At 43.6% G+C, this 11716-nt stretch overlaps 1 protein-coding gene across 1 annotated transcript; it reads right to left on the minus strand.

Moving 5' to 3' along the window:
• Nucleotides 1-3105: 3105 nt before the first annotated feature.
• On the minus strand, nucleotides 3106-11318 carry ST8SIA3 (ST8 alpha-N-acetyl-neuraminide alpha-2,8-sialyltransferase 3). The gene is made up of 4 exons (XM_045790382.2): nucleotides 11098-11318; nucleotides 9546-9668; nucleotides 6604-7161; nucleotides 3106-4067 (listed from the first exon to the last, which is right to left on the minus strand). Exons 1-4 carry the CDS (start codon nucleotides 11274-11276, stop codon nucleotides 3785-3787), a joined length of 1143 nt encoding a protein of 380 aa, XP_045646338.2. The 5' UTR covers nucleotides 11277-11318; the 3' UTR covers nucleotides 3106-3784.
• Nucleotides 11319-11716: the final 398 nt, after the last annotated feature.

Raw genomic sequence — 11716 nt, forward strand, 5'->3', positions numbered from 1 at the left:
AGTCAGAAGAAATGCTCTTCCCTTCCTTCGCTTCCCCACCAAATTAGGTTAGTCATGGCACTCACATTCGTGGAAGTCCGGGCACAAGGAGCCTGGAGGAATCCCCTTGCACGTCCTGTCTGGCAGCCCCGTGGTCACGTGCCCGACATCAAGCTCACAGGCAAATAGTACAGCAGTCACAGTCAGCACTGCTAGGCACACAACACTGCTAAACGCACAGCACTTTTCAGTGGTCAAGGACACTTGAGACACAGAAGCAAAGGCAGAGGAACTGTAAATGTTCTAATCGTCAAATATGGTAAAGATTTCTGGGTGTGGGGGGATTTCTCGATACCTCATTTTAGCTCTCTATCCCCCCTGGTTTAAATGCTTGCACATGACTCTCAGGACAACCAATGAAAACTAGTTGAGGGACTGGCATTAAGCTGGTCGCTAAATGTTTGTGGGTTTTTTTCTTCTGTGCAACTGAATTGTTCATTTGTGTTGGTATCATATGTAGATGGCCTTGAGGGCTCTATGGTGACATTTATTCCAATAGCTGAGGGTGGATTCTGCTGTGAGGATCCCAGACAAAAGGATGCACTTAGCCTAGAACCAATAAAGCAAGGGCAATGCAAAAGCCAGCGTGTTGTATTGGAGCTGAATCAGGAGGGCGGTATTCAATAGTGCTGTCTGCCCGTTTCACTGCTCTTGACCGCACAGCCCCGGGAGTTCTGGTTACTTACACCACTGCCTTTCGAATCAGGACTCATGGGACCAGCCAACTCTTTCAGTCGCGACAGTGGTTATATAGATTTGATCTTTGAAACAGTCTTTAAAAACAAAAAGAGGTGTGTATGATCAGCTAGAAGCTGAGTTTCTCTATGCTGGAACTACAGGTCAAGTAAGAGCTGCCATATATTGAGTGCTTACTACATACTTGAAAGCTGGGGTAGATGCTTTACCCACACTCGGCATCTAATTTTTCCAATAGGAGGGAGATAGGCTGTGTAGGAAGAATTTATAAGGTATGAGAATTGTGGTTAACCACTATGGCAGGACTTGGGGCTTTCTTAAGAGATTTTGAAGAAAAGGGAAGGGTGGTCTTTTGGATCAGTTCCAGGAAGTCCTGCCTGGAAACGGGGTAAGCCTGGTCTCTAAGCCCTCTGGTTCTGGGAAACAAGCCTGTTTCCTCAATATTCTGAGTTCTTGTGAAAGGGACAGATGAAGTGATGTTGGGAAGTGGAAGAGTCCCCTCACTCTGATGTTAAGATGGAGCCAAGAGTGACGTGAGCTGTAAAACGTTTTCCTGAACTCGAAAAGGCAAAAAACCCCCACAAACCAACCCCCCCACCAAAACCAACACGGCATTATGATGAGGTCTATTTTAAAAGGTCCACTATAGAACAATGAACTGTTTTTAGGGATTCTGGTCTTTTGCTCTTTTAACCTGCCTGGTTCAATGCGTCTATATATATATATATATATATATATATATATATATATATATATTTTAGTGAAATCTAATGGGCACATTGGGATTAAAACTCCAGAGTCAGGATCTGGCCCATGTAACATTGGCATTAATATCACTTAGCTGTAACCAAATGAACTAAGTGCTTAGGAAGAGCCAACTAAACACTTCTGTCAGTTATCAATCCGCAGTGATCCTAACAGAGTGCAGCATGAGCACTGGAGTACTGTCCTCTTTAAAGTGACAGGGAACAAGCATGGACTGGTTTTGATGCCCATCAAATTATACCAGCGAATTAAAAAAAAATTTTTTTTTTTACTTCTCCCCTTCTAATTATTTCAGGTATTGAGCTATGTTAGTGTTTCCTATTCCCAAACATCTATTCCTATTTCTTCCTGTTTGGATTGCCATTCATACAGCATTGTAAGATGTGTCAAATCGGTGACACATTTGAACCCGTATGGTTTTTCTTTCACTAGTTAATATCTGGATCAAGGTAAGCTGCTCCGATGAGCTTTCTGAAAAACAGGAGACTAAGACAGCTCCCCTTTAGGGCCAGGGGCAGATGAGCATAAGAACTATGTCTTTTCTTGTTGTATTTGGTTTAACTTTGAGCATGATGATACCTTCCCAAAGAGGGACAGTGAGCTGATGACCGAACTACAGCAATTATTTTAAACAGCATTTGCAACATTACAGGCAATCTAGGATGAGATTTCTGGAAAAGAACAAGCTACTCCACCTAGATGGATTACAAATGTGCTTGACTGGCATTTGGAATGAAGAAAGAAACTCTTATTAAAATTTAACGTCAACTTGGCCAGACTTTGGGCTGAACCGGGAGAACAAAGTGCTGCTCAGTGGAAAGCCAGGGGTGGGAGTGATGTGATTTGTACTTCTGAGGCTGATATAATAAAAAAAGAAAATGGCCGACTAATTCCTTCATGCCAGGTCTGCACAGCTCAAATTCCAAGGGTTATTTTGTACCAAATCTTCCTATTACCCAGTGGTTTTTCCTTATGAAATGCTTGATTTTTAGATATATAGATTTGATTTGATTTTTAGATATGCAAATTTAGATATACAGATTTCCATTGGAAAAGGGATTATCCACTGTCTGCAGTTGTCCTGAAGAGAACAGTTGGTTCTGAGCAGTGCTGGTGGACACAGTGATACTGAAGATGACCTCACCTCAGCCCTGTTCACATGGGGGCCTGTCCTAGTCCACTTCAAACCTTCTGTTTTGCTCTAACCCTCCTGGTTTTCAAAGACTCTGAATGGGCACCATGGTTACAACGCTTTAGGGTATATGGGGATTCTGTAACTACTTCTAAACATTCTTCTTCCTTCTCCTCTCTATGTTCCAGGCTCTTAAGCTGACTCAATTGCCTCTACGTTCTGAGAGAATTCCCAGCCCAGTGCTTGGGTTAAGATTGTGGGAGGCACTGAAGTCAGGCTGGAACGCTCTTGCAATGTGGCAATAGAATGATCTGCCGTAATAGCACTCATGTCAAAAGACGCAGTGCCACCCATGACATACATTCTCTTTGTGATAGTGAAAGACACACTGTGCTATATGCCACTCACCACAGAGGGACTGCTCTGCCGTAGAACGACTGCGTGGACCAGTGAGAACTTCCTAAGAGGCATTTCTTACAAAGTAATCCTAAGGGGATCCATCATGATTTGGTCAGTTTGTCATGAAACATCAAAGTTACCCAGAGCCTTGAACACATCGAACAAGTACAGATGCAACACATACAAGCAAAGCTAATTTAATATGATTCCTAGCAAATTATTAAACTCCACAGTGGTGGGGCAAGGGGTTGTAGGGAAAGGGATTGAGAACGACAGTGAGAAATAGAAAGAGAGAGTGAGAGATGAAGTATGCAAACGATTTTTTGTTGTTGTTTCCATTTTGAAGAGTCTGATCCCACCCAGGCAAAACTGAAATCCTGCCCAAACTGGCCAGAGGCCTCTATGAGGACTGTATCTCGAAGCTGCAGAAACTACAGCTCTAGTCCTCATGAAAAAATGGGAGGCAGTTTATTATCAAAATACAAACACGAAAATACTTCAAACCATTTCATTAGCAGCATAGTTCCAAATGCAACATTCCCTTTATCAATCAAGTTTAAATCATGTGGCTTCAATTAGGTTTGTCTTGCCAAGACCCTTCAAAGAGCAGTGCAAAGGAGGGAGAGATGACATCTTTCCTTTTAAATGGCAGACAATCTTTATAAGGAATTCGCTAGGGTTCTATTCTGAAGACTATTCCATTTGATTTGGGGCACTTTTTAAATGACCACTTGGCACTTTCTGTTCAGAGTCTTAGGCACAGTGTGACAGAGTCAGCTTGGTGAGCCCTTCCCCATGCATTCGGTACAGCAGCTGGAACTCGGCAGGCAGCTGGTGTGACTCCTGCCACTTGGTGGTAAATTTGGTTCCTTTTTTGTCATAGTAATGGTATGGAAGATCTTCCCTTGTGTTGGGGTCAAATCCAAAAGGCCAGAATCCATACAAGTGGATCTCTTCACATATTGCTGATGCAAGGGTGTACATAAGAATACCTGTGCTCAGCCGTTTGGGTGACAAATGTTTGTTTTTCCAGTACCTGCAGGATAATAAGTACACGTGGTTTCAGAGGCCAGTGTTGGTTTCAATCCGATAAGATCAACGTGACTGGGCCGGGAGGTGGATTTGTATCTGTAACTTATTTAGTACTTGCCTTTTTCTCCCCCCCACAAATAGTACTGGCTTTGAATCTATCTTTCAGACCACAGAATAGCTTGGGTCAGGTCTGGCTACAGGATTCGTGAGACCCAGGGCAAAATGAAAATGTGGGCCCTTCCTTCCAAAATTACTTAGAGTTTCAAGAGGGTGATAGCAGAGCATTCCACCAGGCACTGGAGCCTTCTGAGCACAGCCTCTGCGTGACCGTACAGGCCGTACGTGTCCGATGCCAGCCCTGCCTCACAGCTGTCCTGAGGAGTGGTGGCTCTGACTCGTTGGTGACCCCACAGAAGGCCAGCAATGAGAATGACTCTGCTTCTCATACACAAAGGGCCCTTGGAAGTGGGGAGGAGGTTGTTTAATCTAAGGGTACCTCCTGTGTCACTTTCTTACCCAAACCTAGAGATTAAATCCTTCTTCTTTGGTCTGGAGACAGTGTGGGGACTTATTTTTCTGTACCTTCTTGTACCAAGTCATATTCCCTGTTCCGTTGTTGTCTAGCTAGGGGGTCCTGAGCTCTCCTTTAGCATGGCAGGGTCTAAGAAAAGTGTTTAAACACTTTCTGAATTAAAAAAAATGCTAAATTATGGCTGTTTTTCCTTTGAAGCCTTCCTACCTATACTACCACATATTTGAGACTGCGGGGAGGGTGTGTGTGTGTGTGTGTGTGTGTGTGTGTGTGTATCATTGGCTATGCAGGCAAAATGAAACTGTTTATAAATCAGGTTTCTATGAACTATATTTCCTCCGAGTTTTCATTGAACCAATGTGTTTGGTTCAAGCCTGAGTGGCTGTGAAGCATTATGGCTGACTCCTCAGCCCTTCTGAGAAGCTGGGAGCAGGCTAGGCCACACAGGTCAATTTCCCAACGTTTCTAAGCATGCATAGTTCCTTCTTTACTACTTGAAAGCTTCACACATAGATCTTTCCCCATTCCAGTTGAAATTAAAAAGTTTAGTCTTGGTTTTCTTACCTAAGGAGTTAGAATGACTTCTGACAATTCTTTTGGTATGGCTGAACTTAAATAAAGCAAGAGGGGAGAAAAATGAGGAGGTCAAAAGACCACAAGAGGACAGGTTAGTGGGAAACCTGGCTTCTAATTCTGTTTTTGCCCATTTTGGGCAGTGACTTTGGGTAAATAACTCCTTTTGTTTGTACCCCAGTTGACTCATCTTTAAACTCAAGAAATGGGCTACGTCACCTCAAAAAGATGACTGTACATCCCAGGAAACTAGGATAGTCCCAAATTTTGTTTGTTATCCTGCTGTCATTATTAATAGCACCTTCTTTCTCTCAAAGACAAAGCTCCAGTTTGGGCTATATATTATGGTCCTAACCCTACCTGTTAGAGACATACCACTTTATTAGATGATGATTCCTCCTTCTATGAGAGGTCAACTAAACAGATCTTTAGTTCGGGAAACTTTAGAGGACTACAAGATGGGGATAAAAATCTTTGAACTCCCCGGTTACCAGTCCTCCCAGAACCCACTTTAACTTGTAGGATGATCCGGACAGTATGTTAGGACATGGAGGCTACTTGCATAGGAGAAATTAGAGTTGAGGCAGTTTCCCCAGATGATTTAAAGAAAAATGAATCTTACAATTAATTTTGCTTTATAAAATGCCCTGGACTAGTGGCTCCCAATTCTGACTACATATTAGAATCATCTGGGGAGTTATTAAGAAAAACAGGTATCTGGGCCCTTCCCCTCCCACCTCCAGATAAATTACATTAAAATCCCTTGAAGTAGAGCCCAAGCAACAGTATTTTTTAAAGTTCTCCAGGTGATTCTAATGTATAGCCAGAGTTAAGACTCATCAGAATAGACAAAAATATTGCATTTCTGGTCAAGCTCTCTATCAAATTATAAGGGATAACAACAAGGTCATAAAATACCCTTCACATGTTTTGTCACTGAAATCCCAAATGATAAAGGCCGATTATACAATTCATGATTTACCTAGGTGGTTTTCTAATCTTGGACATTGACAAAACTCCCAAGTATCAAATAAAAAGGGACATTTTAAGTCAATTGCATCTTTTTTACTTGGTTTGTCTAATTTCCCCATTGGTATTATGGGGACCTAGCTATCCATTTAAAGAAAATTCTTGATTTTTGGTGATTTCCATGACTGCCTGTTAGGCTTACCACCAAGGGAGGAGACGGCATAGAGAAGGGAGGCTGATGAAATACCAGTCCCCCCATTTGGCACTTTGTTACCAGCTGGGGGTAGATGACTGAACTTCTTACCTAGAATGATTCATTCTTTCATTACAAAAACATAAGAGTTTGCCCTAAAGTGTTAAGCTAACCACAAGAAGTAACTAATCGGATACCTCCCACCCCCAAGAGATTACAATATTGATTTGCCATCTGGTGGGGTAAGACTTAAAGGCAATAAAATATACACACCTGTTGACATGTTGCATTATATTTCCAGGCCAAGCCAATTGGACCTTTAATTGACCTCTGTGTTCAACAAAAAAGTCAACTAATGTCCTGGTAACAGTTGCTGAAGTGTGGAAGAAAAATGCAGGGATCCAAAGAATGGCCCCATCGAGCTTTTTTAAACTGAGGAAAAAGTTGTTACGGTCCTGAATGGTCAAAAGATTGTTGTAATATTTTTCCAGAATGCTGGGGTTGAAGGTGGTAAGGTTGGTTTTCCTTCCAACATCTCTTTGGAAAGCCTCCGTAGGGGCGAAATTGCAACGGAAAACAAAATCTGACTTATCTATTTCTTGTCCACACCGGCTCCCTGTCAGGATCCCACTATTTCCAACCACAGCACACATATTAAAATGCTTATTCACAATGGGTGATACATCTGGAAGCAGTGATCGGAAGTTATTGCTAATAGAGAAAACATATTTATGGCTGGAATAATCATAGTGCATCAGTTGTCCGATCCGAACACTATTCTTGGTCAAAGAAAAATTTTTTATTACATCGACATGCTGAAGAATTTCTTGCCTAAAATGAAAAGAAATTCATTAAATGCATCCCATTCAAAAGAATTGATTTTCCATCTTATGTCTTATGCCGCCATTTTATTCAGACAAGAATCGTAGGTACACTGTATCCAAGAAAGATTATACATTCATAATAATTGTGGTTTTTTGGGGAAGGACTCCTTCAGAATCTACAGACGTGCTGATTTCTCAGTCAAGTTCTGGGTGTAATCCTTCAAGGCGTATAAATGTTGTAACTCACAGTTGTTCTACATGAAAAGTGTATTTGATCAAGGGGAAGGCATAGACCAAACTATGTCAGAAAATACAGGGAGACAATTTACACAGGCTCCAAAAAGCTGACATTAATGCACAAACATTGGTGACTTAGAGTTTGTAACTAGGGACTACTTGTTTGCTATTGGACTTCAGCGTTCAAGGAATATCAAATATCGCTGGTGTCCAAATAAGAGCCAAGTAGATATGAGTCAGTATACTACTATCTATTATTAAAATATGGAAATGGTAGTATCAGTGAGTGTAGTTGAATATTTAATAGAAATGAGATGATAATCTCATTAAGGTCCTCTGAATAATGAAACAGGAATTTTTTCTCCTTGATTATATAGAAACACAATTTAGTTGGAGTAACTTAATCCTTAGAAAAAGAGGCTATGGTAAACCGTGAAAATGTGCGTATATTCTAAGAATTCAGAGGATAAACAAGGCAAGGGTGATACTTAGCACTAATTTCAGGTTGCTTGCATGTTGAGCTTTAAGTAAAATTAAGCGTTTCCTCTTAAAGTTTCAGCTATTTAAAATATTTAAGACAGACCGGTAACATGTGACTTAACTAGATTCTCTAATTCTGAGAAATCACATTGTGAATTTCCAGTGTCTTTTGCCTAAGAAATAGCAGGATTGAAACTAAATGTTGTGTATATCATCACTTTACCTGGAATTTTAAAAAATTACTTCATTTGTCGAAGTATAAAACAACATCAACTGGAGCTTTAATTTAAAACTTCCAAAGTTACAATACTGTTCTTTACAAACTATTCTTTACCTGTTATAAAGGTAAAGTAAATTTAAAATGATACTGGGAAAATTAATTAAAGACTACATAATAAGGGGATTGAAAGGAGGGAAGTTTTGAGAAGGAAATATTGTTCTGACTAGTCATTTGGGTCACATGGCCTAGTGTGGGAAGAAAATTTTTGTTGTTAGGAATATGTTTTGGGGAAGGTATAATGTATACTACCGTTAAAGTTTTCTGGGTTGTCTATAAAATTAATATTGGACTAAAAACCCAATAGTTTAAAAGAAGGGCACTTCTGTGGTTTTCAAATTAATCAATGATTGCCATGGAGTAATTTCTAAGTAAACAGTTTTAAAAATTTTAATACTAATAACATGACTATATCAGCTTTTCAAGTAAACCACATTTTCACGACACCATAGATATCTAGTGACTTTGTTTTAATTTTGTCATTAGCTTAAAATAAAAAAAAATTGCAGTAACTAGAAATGCTATGACCAAACACAACCCCTTAAATGAGTGGTAAAATGAGTATGTGTAAAATAAGTATTCACACCCCTAATGAATACACTAGATGGCTCACATTCCATTTAGCAGCATAATAATCCCACCAAAAAGGAAGGAGTAATGACTTATCTGGGGTTGCTAAGAGTAGACCAGAATCACTCAACATAATAAATTTGAATAAATCTCATCCTCTTCCCCACTTCACACACAGACAAACCCCATACGTACACACACATAAACTCCCTCCTGTATAAACAAGGCTGTTACAAGACAACCTATAAAAATGATGTTGGTAGCTTTTACAATATGTTAAAGGCTGTAAAGGTTTAATGAAAAATCTTACTTAAATACCTGCATATATTTGGGCCAAGATTTTCACTAGTAATTGATAGGGGCAGATTATAGTATTTGTTGTGTATTTCAGGGTGAGACAATTCTATTTCATTAAAAAAAATTTTTTTTTCTCAGAGGGAGAATGAAATGCATTAGGTGGTCTTGATGCAATTAAGTTTTTTATTTATTATTTATTTATTTATTTTAGTAGATGGTTTTGGCAGTGTTACCCATGCATGTTCACTATAAGTCATTGTGCTCAATTAAGCCCAAGTTAGAGCGGATATTGGAAATATCTTTTTCTCTTCCATTCAATTGGTTTTCTTGATGTTTTCTTTTTTTGAGAGGGCCCTATATACATAAAAAAGGGTTACCAATCAGGCTTTGTGCAGTCAGGCCGAGAAGAAAATACAAATAACACCTCGGGGTGGGGGATAGGATAGATTTTTGTTGTTTTGGATCATTTGTTTTGTTTTTTGAACTCCAGAATTCAAAAACACCTTTCGGATCTTTTCCCCCTATCCTACCTTTGATGTAAAAACGCTGTCCGATTAAATGTCCACTTAGAAGGTTTCTCTTGGAGTTCGTGGGTCAGAGAATTCGTAATGGGCACAAATGACGGATCTAGAAACTTCAGCGCAAATTGTGACCTGGAGAGGAGCATGAGTACACAGACAAACGTGCTGGCCTCAGCTGGGGGAAGCCAAGGTAGCCATTAAAGCCCAGGCTGCTGGGGACGGCGGCGGCGGCGGGGGGAGGGGCAATTGGCACACGCACTGGCTCTATCCCTCCCGAGCCTCTCTCATTTGGTCCACTCTCCGCTCCCACACACACCCAGGGGTAAAAGAAAACTAGGGAAATCCGCCTCCATTGTCCATTCCTCCGGGTGCGGGAGAGACCATAAAATGGCCGTCTGGCGGAGAGCAGGGGCGGGAGCCCGGCGCACTGCTGCAGCCTGGTGCGCCGTGAGGACCAGGGAGTCAGCACCGCGGACAGCGGCCGCGCCTCCGCTAGTCCGACCCGCGACGACCCGGCTGTCCGGGTGAATTGATTTTTGGAGAAAGGGCAGAGGAAACCGGAGACCCAAGGGGAAGACTGGGGGTGGCTCCTGCCTTAACCTCTTACTTCCCGAGCCCAGTCTGACTTCACTCCCTGTCCCCTGACTGGGGACCGCCGGAGGCCGCAGGCCAGCTCCACTCTTCTGCCCAGGTGGGGCTTCTCTAGGTTCCGCACTTCTGGCCCGCTTGGACCACAGGTTGCAGATTGTGTTTGACACCTGCCCCTCAGGAGATCCTCCTGGGAGAACTCTTAAGGGTCACAGGTAGAGGCAGGGGTTCTCAATGAGTTGCGCCAAGCTGCGCCTGGCGCTTTCCCAGTCCAGCCCCTCGCCAGGAGGTGAATTGGACCAGGGGCGAGGGAAGGCGGCCCTTAGGAGGCTTGCTTCTCGCAGAGGGCGGAGGAATTGCAGAAATCCCGGAAAGGGGGGTGGGCAGTGGTGGCAGCAGGGGAAAGGTTCGGGGTAAAATACCCCAGGGGCTACAGGAGAATAGACCCGAGCATCATTTGATGCAGTTGGGCTTGGTAAGAGGAGTGAGGACAGGGCAAGGGGAGTCCAGCGCCTGCGCCATTAAATCGGCCCTGGACCGCCGGGAGTCCGGCCGTGGAGTCTGCGGACGCTGCACCGGGAAGGCACTCACCTCACGCACGTCCATCTCCCGGTTCAGCGCCCCCTCACACACACACACACACACACACACACACACACACACACACACACACCGCCTCTCCCTCCATCATCATTCTCCTTAAACCCTCCCCCCATTTTTGAAATGGGGGAAGGGATGCCGAGGAAGAATACGAGAAATGCAATCACATCGATTAGAACAACGGCTTTTAGGGGCTTTGGGTTAAAAAAAAATAAAGGAGAGGGGGAAGGGAGAATCAGAGAGAAGAGTGGAAGGACCACGCAGTTATCTTGCCCAAAGTGTCTCGGAGAAGCCAAAACACCCCCCCCCCTGTGATCTCCCCCCCCCAAATAAACCAGATACCCGAGGCGCTCAAATAGAGGCCCGCACTCACCGGAATCCCGCGTGGAACATGTACATTCGGGGCGCCCCTGGGTTGGCGTATTTGGGAGTGGTGAAGATGTTCTCCTTTTTCAGGGACACGTAGCTGATGAGCGATAAAATCAGCAGGGCGACGCTGAGCATGACCAGTCCCAGCACACTGGCCACCCGGGCCATTTTGCAATTTCTCATCCCGGGCTGGGCTGGGATCAGGGGAAGCAGGGAAATCGGTCCATTGAGCGGCCAGCAGCTCGCTGGCGTGTCAGTGTGTGTGAGTGTGTGTGTGTTCGCGCGCGCGTGTCAGCGTGTGTGGCGGGGGAGGGGGACCGGGCAGGGGAGCCGCGGAGGCCCGGGGGTGGGGGGGGGGAGGGCAGGAGCCCTAGAGAGAAGCCGACCCCTAAGGCAGGGCAGAGCGGGGCCAGGAGGCTGGGCAGGAAGATGGAGGGTCCGCGCGGCGGCGTGGCGAAGGAGCGCGCCGCGCTGTGCGTCCCCGGCCGCCTGCTCAGGCTCCCCCGCGCGTTTCCAGCGAGGCTGCCATCTCCTCCGCCGCCTGTAAGATAAATGTGATTGGAATAATGTTACAGTTCGATCTAAGCACAGGATTTAATTAATGAACTCTAATCTCCCGAATA

Source organism: Ursus americanus, chromosome 19 (assembly GCF_024610735.1).
Source record: "Ursus americanus isolate L20-20 chromosome 19, mUrsAme1.1.p, whole genome shotgun sequence".
Taxonomy (NCBI): Eukaryota; Metazoa; Chordata; class Mammalia; order Carnivora; family Ursidae; genus Ursus; species Ursus americanus.